Source organism: Alosa alosa, chromosome 10 (genome assembly GCF_017589495.1).
Source record: "Alosa alosa isolate M-15738 ecotype Scorff River chromosome 10, AALO_Geno_1.1, whole genome shotgun sequence".
Classification (NCBI taxonomy): Eukaryota; Metazoa; Chordata; class Actinopteri; order Clupeiformes; family Clupeidae; genus Alosa; species Alosa alosa.
In genome coordinates, this window is record NC_063198.1 from 9,702,438 (window position 1) to 9,720,366 (window position 17,929).

At 40.9% G+C, this 17,929-nt stretch overlaps 3 protein-coding genes across 5 annotated transcripts; 2 read left to right on the top strand and 1 right to left on the bottom strand.

Moving 5' to 3' along the window:
• Positions 1 to 420: 420 nt before the first annotated feature.
• On the bottom strand, positions 421 to 4,213 carry cnpy2 (canopy FGF signaling regulator 2). 2 transcript variants are annotated; one of them, XM_048254690.1, is made up of 6 exons: positions 4,118 to 4,213; positions 3,740 to 3,845; positions 1,918 to 2,033; positions 1,571 to 1,768; positions 1,317 to 1,413; positions 421 to 1,027 (listed from the first exon to the last, which is right to left on the bottom strand). In XM_048254690.1, the coding sequence occupies exons 2-6, from the start codon at positions 3,837 to 3,839 to the stop codon at positions 984 to 986; spliced, it is 555 nt and encodes a 184-aa protein (XP_048110647.1). In that variant the 5' UTR covers positions 3,840 to 3,845; positions 4,118 to 4,213; the 3' UTR covers positions 421 to 983. The 2 variants fall into 2 exon arrangements, with proteins under 2 accessions (XP_048110647.1, XP_048110646.1); XM_048254689.1 differs by having other exon boundaries at positions 4,011 to 4,137.
• Positions 4,214 to 4,706: 493 nt separating this feature from the next.
• LOC125301871 (LETM1 domain-containing protein 1-like) lies at positions 4,707 to 11,486 on the top strand. The gene is made up of 9 exons (XM_048254688.1): positions 4,707 to 4,922; positions 6,334 to 6,452; positions 6,664 to 6,779; positions 6,952 to 7,034; positions 7,169 to 7,355; positions 8,721 to 8,822; positions 9,289 to 9,441; positions 9,754 to 9,850; positions 10,060 to 11,486. The coding sequence occupies exons 1-9, from the start codon at positions 4,798 to 4,800 to the stop codon at positions 10,122 to 10,124; spliced, it is 1,047 nt and encodes a 348-aa protein (XP_048110645.1). The 5' UTR covers positions 4,707 to 4,797; the 3' UTR covers positions 10,125 to 11,486.
• Positions 11,487 to 12,091: 605 nt separating this feature from the next.
• zgc:113184 (uncharacterized protein LOC553745 homolog) lies at positions 12,092 to 17,603 on the top strand. Of its 2 annotated transcripts, XM_048254703.1 has the most exons (6): positions 12,098 to 12,218; positions 12,588 to 12,652; positions 15,573 to 15,693; positions 15,997 to 16,140; positions 16,454 to 16,671; positions 16,928 to 17,603. In XM_048254703.1, the coding sequence occupies exons 3-6, from the start codon at positions 15,582 to 15,584 to the stop codon at positions 17,102 to 17,104; spliced, it is 651 nt and encodes a 216-aa protein (XP_048110660.1). In that variant the 5' UTR covers positions 12,098 to 12,218; positions 12,588 to 12,652; positions 15,573 to 15,581; the 3' UTR covers positions 17,105 to 17,603. The 2 variants fall into 2 exon arrangements, with proteins under 2 accessions (XP_048110661.1, XP_048110660.1); XM_048254704.1 differs by lacking the exon at positions 12,588 to 12,652 and having other exon boundaries at positions 12,092 to 12,218.
• The last annotated feature ends 326 nt before the right edge of the window (positions 17,604 to 17,929 follow it).

The window sequence follows — 17,929 nt, forward strand, 5'->3', positions numbered from 1 at the left end:
TGTTGTAGACCTACAACTACCCAACTGGTTGTAGAAAAAATATGCAATAGCCTATCATTTCAAGACCGTAGTAAAACATTTGGGAACCGTACAGTCCTTTTCTGAATAGATTATGAACTTGTGACGGTGACAATTGTGTTTTGTGTTAATAGGCACACTGGACTGGTCTATGGGACTGGCTGTGAATGGATGAGAGATTATTCACCTGAACCAATACATGATCTGTGTTTTGTGTAGCTAATATGTTAGTAAATAGCTAGTTATGGTTACGGTTACGCTTCTGTCCAATATACAAGATAGCATATTTGTAAAGCTCTCTTAGTAGCATACACTGAAAAACATTAATCTTGTATTAAAAACACACTCTCAATTGTATCGAAATGTATATTCTCAGACAGACATACAGGAAAGTACTAAGTATTTTGTAAAAAAAAAAAAAAAAACAGATCCCAAAACATGTAAGGCTTTAAGAAAATAACAAAACAAAAAAACAACAACAAAAAACAGAAAGCATGTCCAATGTTGAGATACATCAAAATTCAGTAAAGGACAAAGGCAGGACTTGTGATGACATTAATGTACATTTTGAATCCAACAGTAACATATAAAACTGATCCTGATCTAACACTTATTTTGTGTAGATTTGCAAAATGTCTTCAGATTAAACATAAAGATCATCTGAACTTGAATCTGAATCTATTAATCAGATATATTAAGGATCGAAACAGTGGTGTACAAAAAACAGCTGTGCTGTGAAAAACAGACTTAGAAATCCTTCTTGTGTACAGGTCCATGAAATATTTGAGAGTACATAAATCCTGAATACAAGTCAAGTGTTGATTTGATGCACTGGTTTCACATAAATTATTAATTATGCTACAGAGAAAAAAAAAACAGTTTGTCTTAATGTTGATTAACCCCCACTGCTTACTGATGAGCCTAATGTTGTGCATCAACAGGAGGATCTCAGTGGAGGCTTAATGTTATAACTCGTCATGGGGCATTTTCAAAGCATGGTCACAAAGATCTATGGGTGGAAACAAAAAGAAAGATTAGTGAGCGGTGCTCATCAGGGAATCCTTAAAATAACAAGACATTCATTTAAAAACAAGATATTGAATTTCCAGTGGATGGACTTCCTTAATCTTGCTGGCTGTGTGGCAGTTGGAGTTACTAAAGCATATGTGCATTGGGACTATGTAAACCTCAGTGATGGTGAAATAATGAAAATGCTGTCTTGTTACAAATCAGTGGCTTGATTCTGGCCAAGCTAACGCAAGGTTCAGGCCATGGCCAGAACTGAATAATCACTGTACCTGTTCTCTTACTGCACAGTTTGTCCTTCACATTATCATTCTCATGAGCGAAGAATTCAATGAGTTCATCTTCGTATTGTTCAGCAATCGTTTCACACTAAAAAAAAAAGGTGAATCAGTAATTTCATATAGCATCAGACTGCATTATTTTCTTGGTCTATGGTAGACCTGTAATTATTCAAATCTGCCAGAAAAAGTCTACAATATATTTTATTCAGGAGGGAAGGGAGAAGAAGCAGAGAACGATCACTCACAGCGAACTTTAATTGGGCCGAGACTCTGGAATCCAGGGCTCCATCTGAGAGGTCCATTGCTTTGCCGTCTCGTGAGGTGATTCTCGTGTAGGTCTTGCGGTTGGACGTGGGGTCTACCCGCTCGCCGTACTCATTCATCTTCTCGCAGACGCCCTCCATGAGCTCTAAGAGATGCCCCTCAGAGCGCGCAAGCGGAACCTGATAGGAGGGGAAAGTGTAGAAAAATATTAATGAAAATGATCTGCAGCTCGATTCAACTTTTACACATTGTCTGCAGAAAACAAACATCATTTTTTTGTGCAAATGTGATCTAAACAGTTAAGGTAACCTGCAGGGAAGATCCTGACCTCTCTTATAGACTGACTGCCATCAGGGTTGATTCTGAAGGATCCAGTCTGGATCATTTTCTTGGGATCTACTTGAGAGATCGCCCACTCCATCTCATCCACAAGAGCCCTGCATGCTGAAATGATGAGGCGGGAAGACGCAATCATTCAGCTGAAGCATATTTGCTGCACAACACTAGAATGGCCACTGTCATAGATCCATGTGTGACTTTACAAGGAAAACAACATCTAGAACAGGGGTCTGAACATCCGGCCCGCGTCCTGCCCAATTCCGGCCCGCGACGTATGACAAAATAATAATGTAATCCGGCCCTTGAGGCTATTTCATTGCGACAAACAACGATACTGATTAAAATAGACGATAGATCCAGGTACGGTGACAAATCTCATTTGTAGGCCTACTCTGCTCCACTATGTGCAAGACATCCAGAGCTTGATTCAAACCCAAAATAGCTGCGCAAAGTTTTCAGGAAATACTTGTATTACACGCGAGAAACACAAAGACGTGCATATGTAATGACGCGGAAGCAATGCAGGCCATAGTGTTGCAGAAATTGAAGCAGAAATAGGCCTACACCTAATGTTGAAAAACGGTCACGTGTGGTGAAGTCTTAGGTAAGCTATGTTATTCACCTATTCTAATTCTGAAGGAGAATATGGAGATTATGATCGATCGTCTATGACAGTGATAGTCACGGTGCGTCTGTGAATGGAGGTGCGTGTATACAACGGTGTCCACTAAGCATACCATGCTTGTTTCGACCCTCTGCCCAACATAGCTTGGAGGTTGCAGTGGTAATCGTGATGATGGTGTCCGTAATGGATGTGGTACAGACAGCAGGGCTAGTAAAAATAGGGCTCTAAAGAACTACAAAGTCACCCGCAATATGATGCGAACTTCTGGGTACTGCAGATTACCCGCGATAGGAACTGTTTGACCAGAATACTTTATTGTAGGCCTATGTTGTAGTAATCTATTACTAAACCATAACATCGTAGGTGTTGGTATACATCTTAGGTGTTTTCCTGTTAATTTGTTATGTGGGTAATATGAAAAAAGGAAAGTAAACCTGCTTAAATATGTTCATCCAGTATTTACTGAAAGGTGAATAATTTGAAGTGCTTGCCATCCAGTGACAAATTAGATGGGTAAATTTACCCCCTTCATAAACTTTTGTTTTACTCAAAGATTTTTACATTTACAGTAGGACTTTATCTCTGACCACTTTCAAGCCATGGCCTTTTGAAATTTTGATATAAAAATCCAATGGTGTTGCTTTCTTAACCCTGATGCCTAGTTTGCCAGGTTTAAAAAAGTTATTTTTATTTGGTGTGAAACACACACACATACCTGTTATGTTTTTCATTTATTTTATAATTTGTATTAATATTTATTTTATCATTATTTTATTTATAAGCTAAGGTTGCTAGCACAGGTGTCTTAAAACTAGATGAAAACACTTGCACTTTCTGTTTGCAGTTTTGTGTGGTATTTGGAAAAAAAGAACATTGCATTTTCAGAAATAGCCGGCCCTCCAATCAGATGACGTTGGCAGAATTGGCCCCAGCTCATTTGAGTTTGAGACCCCTGATCTAGGACTTCATGAAAATGGTATTGCTCTTGGGTGCTCCTTGTTGGTGCCCCCCGCCGAATCCCAATCCTCCCCCACCTTTCTTATGCAGCCCCCCCCCCCATAAATGCACAAATAGGCTGACACCAGACATAATTTCACTGCATTTCTTACTTCCAGTAACTATATGCATGTGGCAATAAACTTCCTTGTATCCTTGTATTATTTGTAGTCTATTATACAAAGTGTACCTCCACATTTGAGATCCTGTGATTGCCTGGCCCCTTGGCAGTGGATGTGGAGGAGAGAAAGTATTACGAAGAGAGAGAGTGCCCGCAGAGAAGTCCGCATCGTTGCCTATAGGAGTTAAAAAAAACATTTAAGTACCTATAACTTTTACCGTTAGCCTACTTATGTGAAGAAACATGAAATTCCAAATATTTTGCTGCTAGCATGTCATGTTCTAGAATGAACGACTCAGTTTCCTTCCAGCTACAAGTTGTGTTCGGCTGTCATTATTACCTTGAAAAGTCGTGATGGGGAAATTAATCCATAAACCTTCAACCTTAAACTATTGAGCATATCCCATATGATGGTCCATTCATTCGGTTTTCAATTTATGATCTTACCTGTTTTGTATGTAACTCAGCCACCACTACAATGCATCGATTCCACGCTGTTTCAAGGCATTTGCTGAATCTGGTGACGTAGACAGCGAGACACCGCGTGGTGTCCGTGAATATGCCTGAATTTTAAAAAGACCCCTAAACGAAATGCAAAGGCGAGTACCCTGCGCTTCATCATCGGCACTAGCCGTTCATTAAAATAGATGACGATTTTCTATTATTCAGCCCTTTTGTATTGCATTTTGCCTTGAAGTTAGTTGTTGTCAAAGTTTTTCCCCCGACTGTTAGACCGTACCATACTGTCTGTGGTAATGTGGAAAGAAAGATTGGAGAAGACCGAGTTTACTTTATTAGTAAAGTAAAGAATGTCTGGTAAAGCAAAGCAGTAGAAAAATGCAGGTAGCCAGCACAACATTACACTACAAGAACATGTGTTGGTGAGGAAAGACCTGAATTTGTTAGGTCTCGAAAACCATGAAATGCACTTTTGGCGGATATCAAGACCAACAGCCCATGTTCATACCCGGCAAGAAGGTCCAGGCACCGGTCTGTTAGATGTATTACGGTGTTTTACTTTCACCGCTATCGGGTGAATCGCGCTGTTAAAAAGCAAGGCAACCGTCTGTGAATGGGTGTGCACTGTGCAGAAGCGTACACATCGCCTGTTTCAATCTTTTGCCACAATGGCGATGTGTGGGACACACGTCCGAAGTTGTATTGCTTTGACAGTTAGGTGTGCTAGTCAATGCACATATGGAACATACAATGGCTCATCTCAGAGGGCTGTCCTGACTGTCACATCAATGAGGTACCGGTAGTTTTACTATCAGACCCTGATGGAATCTACGGTGACACACCGACAAATTAGCTTAGCCACCGGCATAAGAATAACGTTAGCTAGCTAGCTTAGCTGTCAAAGTTAAAGTGAATTAGCCATGGGAAGGACAGGGTTGGGCATATGCATGTTATTGTAGAAATTTGGACACTCTTCACTTAGAACTAGCTCTACTTCTTTACGATTACAGACATGTGTTTTAACTCCGCTCTAGACGTACAATGTAGTGGTGGTTATAGTTTACGTTGTTAGTTTGATGGAACACAATGTTCAGTTGCAAGCTAACGTTAGCCATCGCTAGTTATTGAAATGGAACGTTAACCGTTCACGTTAGCCATAGCACTCAGTGTTGTGTCAGAGAATGTATTAAGGGGAGAACTGCCACTCTCGGAAAACTTCCGGTTTCTGAACTGATTGCAGTTCCTTTTGTGGTTCCACATGAGGGCGCTCGTCCACGAGTGCAGAATGCATGGAAGTCTATGGAGCTGTACCCCTCAAAATCCACTTTTCTCGGGATATAATTTTTTTCCAAGTCATTTGAATATTGTATTCGAAAGGGGAGGCAAAGAAAATACACTTGGTTGAGTATTATATTTTTTAAAGTCACTTAATTGTTCTTAAAAGCCTTTCAAACGTGTCAATGACGTCACTCATTAGCACAATGCTAGCGTGTTATGGGTAACAACAACCCAACCTGTAAGAAAACAAAAGGACATAAGTACTCGTTTGTTCAACTTTTGACCTATAACCCATGTTGAAGTTATACAAACTACAATCAAATCTGAGATTTGTCAACGACAATCAGGTGAAACAGACAAATTTAGCCGTCTAGCTCCATTGACTCCCATTCATTCTGCACTCATGGCGATCGCCCCCAGTGGAAATCTGGTGCGGTACAATGGGACAATACGGAGTGGCCAGGCTCTCCGTAGACGGGCTCTGGCTGTGTTATATCAGTTACCGACTATGAAGCACAAGAGTTAAATGTCAACCACTTTAAAAAGTCCAGTCAAAGGTTGAGCCAAATTTAAAGAATGACCAGTGGGAAGCTCATTCTTTAAAACGTTATTGTTACATTTACTTGAGACATGCAGGGAGTCACGAACCTGGCTAACGTTAAAATTATTGATTAATCCTACAGCCTAGCAATTTTTTGTTGAGCATTAAATAAATCTAATTAAAATGTCAGGAATATTGGAAACTATACAGTGTGCATGGCGAATTTCAGGATATAATTCAACGTTAACGTTACTCGAAAGCAAATAGGGTGGGAACATGTTTAGTTGTTAACATGTTGTTTTGTTCAGTTAATCAGCTAGAATTCTACATGCTAAGCATTGTTATCTTCACATTCAGTTGTCTGTATTGATGTTCAATTTTGTAGGATGTTCTCAACATCCCATGCCCGACAAGGTATTCTGCAGAGGGCAAATGACAGGTTTGAGAGCTTCTTGGATCATCGTTTCCCAGCCTTTTATGTATATTATCACACATTTATGAAGGGTAAGTGTCATTATCTACTCTACTCTTCGAAAATCTTATATTGTTCCATCTTAAGTATTTGTTGACATTCTTAGATTTCCTACCACACAAGTTTGAATAAATGTGTTGGCATTTTAAAATCAAAGCTTTTTGCTTTACATATGATGAGATGGGTTTTGTTTTGTTGTTTGATGATAGTTTCCCCCCTCATACATTTCTTATACTTATATAGGTTTCAAGCTCCTGCTTGAGGATATGACAGAAGCAAGGAAGATTAAAGTAAAAATGAATACAAATGGAATTCCATTCAAAGAGCTTCCTTATCGAGAGATGGAGCGTCTTCGTTTGGTAGGGTTGCACAAGACAAAGATGGCAAAGTAGTTCATAAATTGTTCAGATCCAGTTTATCTCCCAAGAATATCACCCTTTTATGTTTAGTGATTTTAATCCTAATTGCATGTGAAACAGTGTTGTTAAGATGTTACTGATTGTGTCCCCTCCCTCCCCACCTCCCTTGCAGGTGCGTAAGGATATAATCAAGGCCATTCCTATGGTCATTATTTCACTGCCTCCCTTTGCTATCTGTTTGGTGTTCACCCTTATGTGAGTACATCTTTACCAACAAATAACACTTTGTTTTTATTTGTTTGTGTATTTTGCATTTGTCCAATGAGTTGGAACCACAACAGCGAATCACATCTGTCATCTATTGATCCCTCCCTCTCTGCGGTTCCCAGGTACCTTTTCCCTCGTCAGCTATTGTTCCACCACTTTTGGACGCCGCAGCAGCAGAGGGACTTTAAGAAGCTTTACCACGAGCAGAGGGCCAGGCATCACTATGCCATCCTGACAGGCATGGAGAGCTCCATTCCATGTGTAGAGAAGTGGATGCTCCGCAGTCACTTGCAATCCCTATGCACCAAGGTGCCTGGTTGCTCAATATGCTTCTCTATCTGATAGCACTGTAGTGATTTAAGGGGGGAGAAGTCCTCCTTCTCCCTTGTTCTTCTTGAACACATAAATCGAATGGTTGCTATTCAGACAGAGAACTAACCATGCAGGACCTCACTGATTAATTGACATGCTAACTTGCATGTGTAGATATTTGGAGGCATTCAGAATGGACACGTACACACTAAATACACTGCAAAAGTGCATTTCTAAATGGTGTATATCTAATCTAGAATGGATCTGATGTGTGCTCTGTTGTTTTGAGTTACAGAGACTGGCTAGAGACTAAACATCATGAATTTATTTTGAATTTCAAATTATTGATTTTTTACCTGTATTCTATTTGTGGTGGCATGGTTGCAGAATTAACTTGAATGCAACAGTTTTTAACAAATTAGCGCAGCATGGTTATGAAAATAACCAGATTTAAGCACAATTTAGTTCAACCTGGAAAAATCATTGTGTGGTGGTCAATGTCAACATGACAATGTTGACATTGTGGTGGGCCGCCACAAATAAGTCAATGTATGGGAAACACTGATGTATCTCTGAAATTAGAGATGGCAGATAAATAATCACCACATGGTCAGAATACCCAACAATACGTTAAGAACACAGAACACTCACAGAAAACATAGTAGACATGTTGATTTGAATAAGCAAAGGTATATTAACCCAGTTCTCCAATTTAAAATTCAATTGGTTCTGCAAGACATATTCTAGACACGCCCTCTTGACAAGAGCTGACCTGTACCTTGCGGATGACTGACTGAATACTGGGTGGGTTGCTCTAGAATCTCGTCTAGTGGAGTTAAGCTCTCCACGCCCTAGAATCTGTCCCACTAGTGTAGCTTCCCATTATCTCAGTCACCCAACCCTTAAGCGGGGGATCACATTTGAATTTCCCCTGGGGATCAATAAAGTATCTCTATCTATCTATCTATCTATCTATCTACATTGGCCAGCGGCAAGTGTAACGCAACGCTCAGACCATAATAAGTTCTATCTCGTTCCTATGGTAACACAAATGGTTTGCCTTAACTGACAATGGTATACATTCGTGTTGCACTTTGGAAGATGAACCAAGTTCAACGCTCAGCTTGTTCAACGCTAGCGTTACGCCAGTGCTGCCACCGTTCCGCTGCTGAACCATAGATGGAGAACAATAGGACACCTGCCGCTTGCCGCTGGCCAATGTGATCCCCGCCTAACTCTAACATAGCTAATTATTCCTAGCGTGCTACAAACAACCCCTCATGGCCATGGTACTGTACCAGTTTCTGTAAAGTAGCGCTTTTTTGATGTACTGACCCTATGTGACGTGTCTGTCCTCCTCAGGTCCAAAGTGGTACTCACCCTGAAGTGTCAGACCTCTGGTTGGTGCAGGGCGTCTTCAGTGGCCACCCATTGGGATTCAACAATATCAGGAACAGCCACATGGTCAGTCAGTGTGATGGGTCAGTGACTGTTTGCCAGGTGGATTCTGATGGGTTGTGTTTTTTGTGTCATGTATTCATTTTATGTTACAGTTAGATAGATCGATAGATACTTTATTGATCCCCAAGGGGAAATTCAAGAAGTTCTTTGGGGACATCATTGTCAGCACTGAGCATAAGAGACTGGATTTTTTCTGTTTGTCAGCTTTTGTTGTCACTTCATGTCACACCTTTTTAAAACAAGCAATGGCATGACATAGGGTATGGAAGTGATGAAGTAAAAGGAAAATTTCCCCAAGTGATAATGGGGTAATTGGGTAATTCCTCCCAAGACAGCAGCTTCTGTTCATACTTTCACAGGAGATCACTTGAAAGTAAACATGTGCTCTTCTCTCTCTTTTTCTCTCTTCTGTCTATCCCTATATGTTCTCTCTCTGCTCTTTCTCCCTATCCCCTGCTCCTTCTCCCAGAGGTTACTCGCCTCTCAGCTGTTGTTGACGCCGTGGCTGCCTGCCTTCATGGCTCGCCGGCGGCTGAGTGCCAAAGGCCTGGAGCTGCTGCATCTGGACCGAGCTCTGAGTAGCCTTGGCGTGGACCAGCTTTGTGACGCCGAAGTCGAGGAGGTCAGACATGTTGACGTATACGACATGTTTGAGTGTTTAAGCAATTAACTTACACTGTCTGTGTTGCAAGCCCCTGTTATTGTGTTTAGTCTTAGTCTTTTTATTTTAAAGTCGAATGCTAGTAATAATGTTTATTGTCACTACTTGACTTTGTCAGACTCTCTGTTTTGGGTCTGCTTTCTGAAGTGCCACTGTCACTCGTGGAGAATCAGGCCATGGCCTATGTAAAGCATTTGAGAGACAATAGCTATAAGTAATGGCTCTATGTAAAGGAATTGCATTGAAACACCAGTTTTTTCCCCCACTGTTTAGGCTTGCTACCTGCGGGGCCTTGATACCAGTAGCCTCAGCACCAGCCAGTGGCGAGAATGGCTTAAGCAGTGGCTCCAGCTGTCTTCCCAGGTCAAAGGTCAGGGTCTCTCTGTGATTGCACATGAGTGTTTTTTTTTGTTTACTCTGCACAGTCAGTTTACCTGACACTCTGATTTTAGTTATAGACTGGATGAGATGTTAAATTCTTACTGTTATTGGCCAGGGGACCTGTCACAGCTGTCACATTCTTCTGTTGTTTTAACAGTTTCTCTTATCTGGCTGTTGTTGTTCTTCCATATTGCACAGAATCTGAGACATCTTTGCTGTTACATAGTATGGTGCTGCTGTCTGTGAATTACCCGGCACATTGAAAAGGAGAAGAGGCTTTGGTTGCTTGTGCCATCATGCCTCAAGCTCAACAGGCAAGACTACACTCATGACTGCGCCATCATGCCTCAAGCTCAACAGGCAAGACTACACTCATGACTGCGAAATGTCATGCTGCATTTAGACCAAGAGAAGCACGTTCCTGCGAAGGACAAGACCCTGTTTACACCCACAGAGGGAGTGTTTGTATGCCTCTCGGCCTGCTCTCATGAGTTTAAGTATTCCAGTCCTGAATACAATCCAGTCATCACAGATCACACACATACACATAGACACAAACACACACAAACACACAAACACACACACACACACACACACACACACACACACACACACACACACACACACACACACACAAGTGAATTGGCAGGTGGTAACACTTCTACTGTCTGAGAGAGGAAAACAATTCATTTTTTTATTTCTATTTTTGTCTTTGTTTCTCCCACCTGAAACCATAAACCTTAAATTGATGCGCCTGTATATCTAACTCTCCTAAATATACACATGAATACTGGTAATGTGCTATTGCTATTAATAACACATGGTAAAGTGACTTACCTGACTAGGGAAGAATATGTGGCATCATGTAAGGGATATACTCAGCATCATCTCATTGAATACCTAGTGGTCACAGGAACATTTTGGATTGCGTAAGTTACAACGGACTGTGCCAACACAGGCTTACTCTAGAAGCTTTCACAGAAGCCTGAAGCTCATTCTTGTGCCATTCATTCGGCAGATAGTTGAGTGTGATGTTGGCATCTTCTTTTTAAATATCTGCTTCAAAAGAAGTTTGTTAGCCTTGTTGCTAACCATTGATGTTTTTGAGTGGGCAAGAGTCATCAGTTTACCTCATTGTCTGAAGTTCTCAGGATTCTTTTGGGTCTGTATTTAATGATTATTTAAATTATATTTTATACATATATGATGTTTCTTTTCTGTTTCTTTTCAAGTTGTTGTTGTGTTTTTGTTTTGCTATGCAAGTTTACCAATGATGTGGGGGAATTATTACTTCTGTAAAACGAAGAAAAATGAGACTGGCTTGTAAATGAAAAAGAGAGCTGTCAGTATGCCCTTCAAACTTTCAGAAAGGGTTAGCACTGAACCCGAATGCATAGTGAGGTTGGGTACTGGTTGGGCTAAAGCACTAAGGCTATTCATCTGGTCAATGTATCCATTTCTTTTCTCATGGGATTTGACAGTGAGAGGGAAGTATTGGCACTTACTCTGTAAATGCGCATCACGATACAGGGACCACAATATACAATGTGTACTGGAACAGTCCTATACCACAACTACATGTCGGAATGTTGATATTTGCAATAAATCAGATACGTACAAAGAAACTGATGTCTAAGTTATTTTAGAATTCGACCCAATTGTCTCAAGCGAATTTATTTTTACATCCAACACACAATATCAGTTCAATATTTATTTTCACCGTAGAAAGCATTGCATCGTATTGATGGGAGACAGCTGAATAGTGGGTAGGCCATTAAGAGAAAAAGAGCTGTGCAAGTTTGTGCTGATACGCAGAGCATATGTTCGGCTCTGCCCTTTTATTGCTTGCATCGCCACCGTGTGGTGAAATATAAGAACTGGTTTCACTTCACTTATTACAGCCTTCCAAGAAATGTTAAAGAGCTTTACACTAAAGTTTAATCAACATGAAAATACTGATAACATTAACCTCAATCTACCTACTAAATATCTGAGTGGATACTGAAACGCTAGGCAGGATCATAGACTGTAAAGGGGCAGGATAATATAGTGATAACATTTAGGCCTACATTTAGCAGACACTTTTGCCTAAAGTGACTAAAAAAAATAGGATTTAAGGTATATAAGTTTTAAAAGATAGACGTTCAACTGGCTTATTTGAAATGTTCTGAAAACCAATTTCTATTTTTTTCCCCGCGTTACTAGCTACGTCATCACTTCCTCTTCGTCATGTGATTCTATGCTAAAGTAAACTTTTGACACTGCTGGACTTTTTGAGCACGCATGTCGTTGTTATGAATAGTAGTTTGCTTACATGAAGGCTACTAACATCGGTAGAAGGGAGTTCTGATTGTGAGGTAGGCTAACGTTACCCAGTTCACTGCACTGTTTTGTTACATTTTAAATTATGTTTAGTTGTTGGCATGTTTAGCGTTGTATTTTGTAAACTAGGTAAACTTGGAAGGCAAAACATCAGTCATCAAATATATGTCGTAGATTTGAACCCATTGAAGTAACAGCGTAAATACTATAAACTGCAAATACATTGTAATCAACACAGTAGATTATAGGCACTAGAGAAGAGTTGATGGGTAGCTGATTCAACTTCCCAAAACATCACATCTGCTGCCACAGACTTCCCTCATATAGTATAGAAGTAGGCTACTGCTCTTGGTTCTCTTTTTAGGCCTCTTTTTATGGCTTGTATCCGTTTTGAAACATTGCAGCTGTTATGAAAGTTCAGCTGCTTAAGGAATCAGTGCCACCCATGGAGTTACACAACTGCAGTTAGGTAGGCAAACCACATGAAGTGGATTTCGTTTGAAATATGCATATTGTCTCTCTCTCTCTCTCTCTCTATCTATCTATCTATCTATCTATCTCTATCTCTCTCTCTATATATATTTCCAAGAAATGAGTTCCAAATAGACCAGTGCTCAGAACTCCCCTACAAATGAATTGGTTAACATTAACTACAAACAGTAGCAGTAGGAGCAAAAACTGTAGGCCACTTATCTACTATCCCGCGCCAACTGTCCCATGGGTTAGGATTAGAGTTAGGGTTGGTATAGTTGGCAAGTGCCACAGGATAGTAAGCAAGTGGCACGGGACAGTGTCACAAGTAAGTATGTGAGTAGCACAGGACAGTGGCGTGGGAGAGTAGGCAAGTCCCGCGGGACTGTAGGTGGGTGACACACCACCAGCAACAGTAGGGTTTGCTCCTACTGCCTTTCACTACAAACCTGTTTCGGAAAAAGTGTGGACACTGTGTAAAATGTAAATGAAAACAAAATGCAATAATTTGCAAATCATGTAAACCCTATTCTATTGTTCTATGGGGGAAATGTTGTCAGCAACACCTCTCAAAAAAAGTTGGGACAGGGGCATGTTTACCACTGTGTTGCTTCATCTGTTCTTTTAACAACAGTTCCATGTTTGGGAACTGAGGGACCAGTTACAGGAATTTTGAGAATGAAATATGTTGCCTAATACAATATTTCAGTCAATCAACAGTCTTGGGTCTTCTTAATTATGTTTTTCATTCCATGATGTACCCAGTGTGAAAGGGTCAGGACTGCAGACAGGTCATTTTAGCACCTGGACTCTTCTGCTCTGGAGCCATATTGTTGTACAGCAGTTTTGTTTCCTGGAATATTCAAGGTCTTTCTTGCCTGGATGGCAGCATATTTTGTGCCTTTCCAAGATGTCCACTCTATTGTCACTAAAGCACCTCTTAGGCCCAGGTGGAGGCATTTCTGGATCATGCCTAAATACGGTTTCTTCGTCAAACTGTGTTCATAGGTAATGGTTATCTGACGTTTTTGTGAGCCCATGCAATGATTTTCTTTACAGAAACAGGACTGTTTTAATGCAGTGCCACCTGACGCCCCAATGATCATGACCATCCAATATAGTTTTTTTAGCCCAGTCCCTTGTTGACAAAGATTTCTCTGGATTCTCAGAATATTTAAATTATGCAATGGGTAATGAAATCCCAAACTTCTTTGCTATTTCTTGTTGAGGAGCATTATTATTAATTTTGTTGTTTCGTTATTTGCCCACAAGTTTTCACAGAGTGATGAATACTTTGCCATCTTTACTTCTTAGATGCCCTCTGAAATGTTCTTTTTATACCCAATCATGGTGGCCTAATTATTTGTGAAACGTTCCTCCTTGTGTTTTCATACATACACATTACATACTTTTCCAGCCTGTTGGTGCTCCCATCCCACCTTTTTTGAGATGTGTTGCTGGCAAAATTAGCGTAGTCTATATTTTACTATGAACCATGAAATAATGAAACTGGTCATTTTTCACATGTTGTCTATGTACTTTTTGCAACTGTGTATGGGTTTACGAAATTTGCAGATTATTACATAACGCATCCCACTCCCAATTTGGTAACAGCGTTGTAGACTGTCCCTGAACAGTACAAATGTGACACTTGGTAATTTGGCATTTGGTCTAAATCTGATGTCTTTCTGTACGTACATTTATTAAAATTATCAAGGCAAAGTATTTGCTAAACACTTTTTGATAACGAACTACCTTTTTTTTTTACTTCACTCTGGCAACTATTTTGGTTAGGGACATGGTGCTTGAATAATATGATTATTGCGATGACATGTTCGTGGAACTGCACAGGTGTCAGAACCATGTGACATGTGGTTGCTGCTGTCAAGTACAGCTGTTCATCCATTATTGTCTCTCATTACATTCTGGTAGTTTTGCTCAAATAGATGCCCTGAGCGAAAAAGACTGGTCAGCCACTAAAATGTCAACATAGTCCATCTGTTTTAAGCAATTATAGAAGTTCCAAAAATACTACTCAGAAGTTCTGTTGCACCAATAACATTCAATTGTAAATTCTCCGTCATGAATCTTTGACACCATATTTTGCCATTCATGTCCCATTTTCTAGCAATCCGGGGCATGCCATTCACACTGAAATTGACCCTGGTCAGATCCATGTCCTGCAAAACAGGGCTAAACAACTGGTTAACCCTTTCAGACAGGAAAACAACCAGTAGGGGTGTAAAGGTACACATATTCATACCGAACCGTTTAGGTACAGGGCGTTAGGTTCAATACAGAAGTATACTGAATGTACCAAATGCAATCTTTAACAGTAATCAACAGAAGGCTTTTTTGCTTGCTGACCATGTTTTGAATTCGAGTTCCCACACAAATAAATTAAGTGGTGGACCATGTCAGTTTAGTCAATTAATGTCAAAAACATTTGACACCTTTTCAAAATACTATTCCTGTTGCACATTGGCAATATTGTCAGTGAATTTTAGGTTAGCAGTACCTACTTACTGTACCAAAAGTTAACCGAACTGTGATTTAAGAATTCGGTGAATTTTGTGTACTACACCCTTAACCTGGGTTGAGGAGTAGGCCTACGTCACAAATATGTGATTAGAATGTTCGCGAACCGAGAGTTCCACACTATGATGCAACCCTCAGAGATTTTCTCAGAGCCTTGTAGATAAAGCTCTGGGGCTCTGGATTTTCCCATCGACTGACTATAGAACACTGAAACTATAGGTCGTTTGCGTAGAATTCTATAAGGAACCAGGAAAATAATTCACTCCTCAACAGGGTTGAACCCTAGTCAAAGTCTTCGTATGAAAAGGGTACACCTTCCTTGGCCGTTGATGGGTGGATGCAGACTGAGATACCGTATGTTCTCTGTGTTTGTCCTGTAGGGGGGTAAGATGGAGGATGCCTACACGGCTCTCTACCAGGAGTTCCTTCGGCTGCGATCCATCTGTTTCAAACAGGCCACCATGCTCCAGCACCTCACAGAAGTCCTCAATAATCAGCAAGGTGCACTTGTGTTCCTAGTCAGAGGCATGAGGCCTAATTCAACATTATTGCTAAAGAGACATATTGTACCCTTATGACACTACAGAATTATGAAGCCAATTAAGGTCCCGCATATTTGAACATGCTTAAATGTGGGGAATTACGAAAAAATAAACAATACTGGTACTACTTTTGGTGTATGACAGTGGGGAACTGGTTACCATTTGAAGGACATTTTTGTCGTTGTATGAAACTCCACTGAACAGTTGTGGGTCCTCTTTCAACATCTGGAAACATTTCAAGTGTTTTTGCCTCTATTCCCAGGTGGCATTGGGGACTCAGAGAACCTGGTGTCCATGCCAGCCCAGTGTTCACAAGGTGATCTGATCAACTTCTGCTCAGACGCCCATGAACTGTTGCTTCGTAGACCTCTGGATCAGTCTGCTGAAACTAACACAACCCGTGGAGGTGTGAATATGGTCACTGAATGTATCCCGGTTTAAAATTGTGTTCGATGCTATAAAAACGATTAACGTTTTTGTTGAAATAACTTAGACTGAAAGTAAATCCGGCTTACACCAGGAGGCCGAGTCCGGAGCACAAAACTTTGACTTTAGTTTCTTTAGCCTGATCTACTAAAGGTGGTTCCAATATTGACGTGTTCTTATTCTGGAACACAGTAATAAAGTAGTGTAATTTTCTGATACCTCATAGTTTTCTTAATTGATCAACTCAAGAACCGAGGTACACTTTTTTTTCCGCTTATGTGTTATTGTCACAGGGGGCGGCGTGACTGCAGTCTTGCTGACGTCAGGAATGGACCAGCTCCACCTGGCTCGTCCCCAACATCAAGCTTCTCTGGGGGCGGGTGCCGTGACTGGCCTCGAAGGGCCCTCGACCTCTCCTGGGGTCATTCCTTCGAGAGCGCCCCCTAGCATCATTGGTGACTTAAAACGGGCCGAGCAGCAGTGGGCTGAGAACAACCCTGCCAGAGCACGGGTACCAATAATCACACAGCACTCATTTGTGCTCACTCTTACTGGACATTAATCATGTCAGTCACTTTAGACGCACATGTTTGCTAAAAAAAAAAAAAACCTCAAAAGTGAAGTGAAAACACTCTCAGGAGCAGCAGCAGCAGGAGAGTTCATTTTATTTGTCTGTTTAGTCATCAGTCTAATAGACTCTCTCTCCCTCTCCTGCCTTCTCTCCCTCCCTCCCTCCCTCCTGCCCTCTCTCTCTCTCCACTCTTCAGAGGCCGTGGTCGTCCAGCTCATTTCTGAACAGTGAGTGGATGAGCCTGACGGGTGGGCGTGTCATGTCGAGGGTGACAGTGGAGTCGCAGGTGTGCGAGTTCTGCCAAGCTGTGTTTCCCGGACACACCACCACACGCGGGGAATTCCTGCGTCACCTCACCTCTCACATCACCTGATGGACAGGTTGCTTTTTTTTCACCACGTTGTCAATGTTTCTAACAGTACTTCAGCTTGTGATCTAAAAGTCCTTTAAGTGCAACTTGAACTGTACACACATAACTTTGTAGAGTAGTTGACATTGTGACAAAGGTGTTTGTAAGGATTTAAGTGGCTGGAAGCACCAAAGCTTTAGACTGTAGTACACTCTTCTACTTTGTCATAAAAGAGCGCACTTCAAGGTGCGTACAAGAGTTCAAGGATGCAAGTCCATTCATTTGTGTAATATGTGTACAGGACTTTGGTTCCGTGCTGCTCTGTGAACTGTCACCACTAGATGGCAGGCGTAGAAAAACCCCTTATTAAGATGACTGTAGGATTGCTTTGATAATGCCTGCCTCTCAGGTAAATCTTTTGAATAATCATTAAATGTACCATTTTATTTCGAAAATTACTAATGTTGTTTTCTCTTACTGACACATTTTTTATTGCCATTTTCAGTTTTATTCCCATGAATGAATATTTTTTTTTATCATACATCACTTTGTAAACATTTTAAGTGTCGCATAAATCCTACCTACAACCTATTGTCAGTAATCATTGCTTATTAATCAGTGATGTTGACAAAAATGGATTTTAAGTGTACATCTATATGGGACCTTATATATCATCTATATGGGCTTGCAGCAGAGGCTATATTTAGCTCCTTCTTTTCTTGGTTTGGCCAATGACATGCACGCAGACTAGCTGGGAGAGCACTGATGACATCAGAGACAATCAGCTGACTCACTGGTATCCTCTGGCCAGATTGGCTGTTTCTAACTCAAACGGAAGTCACTCCTTGA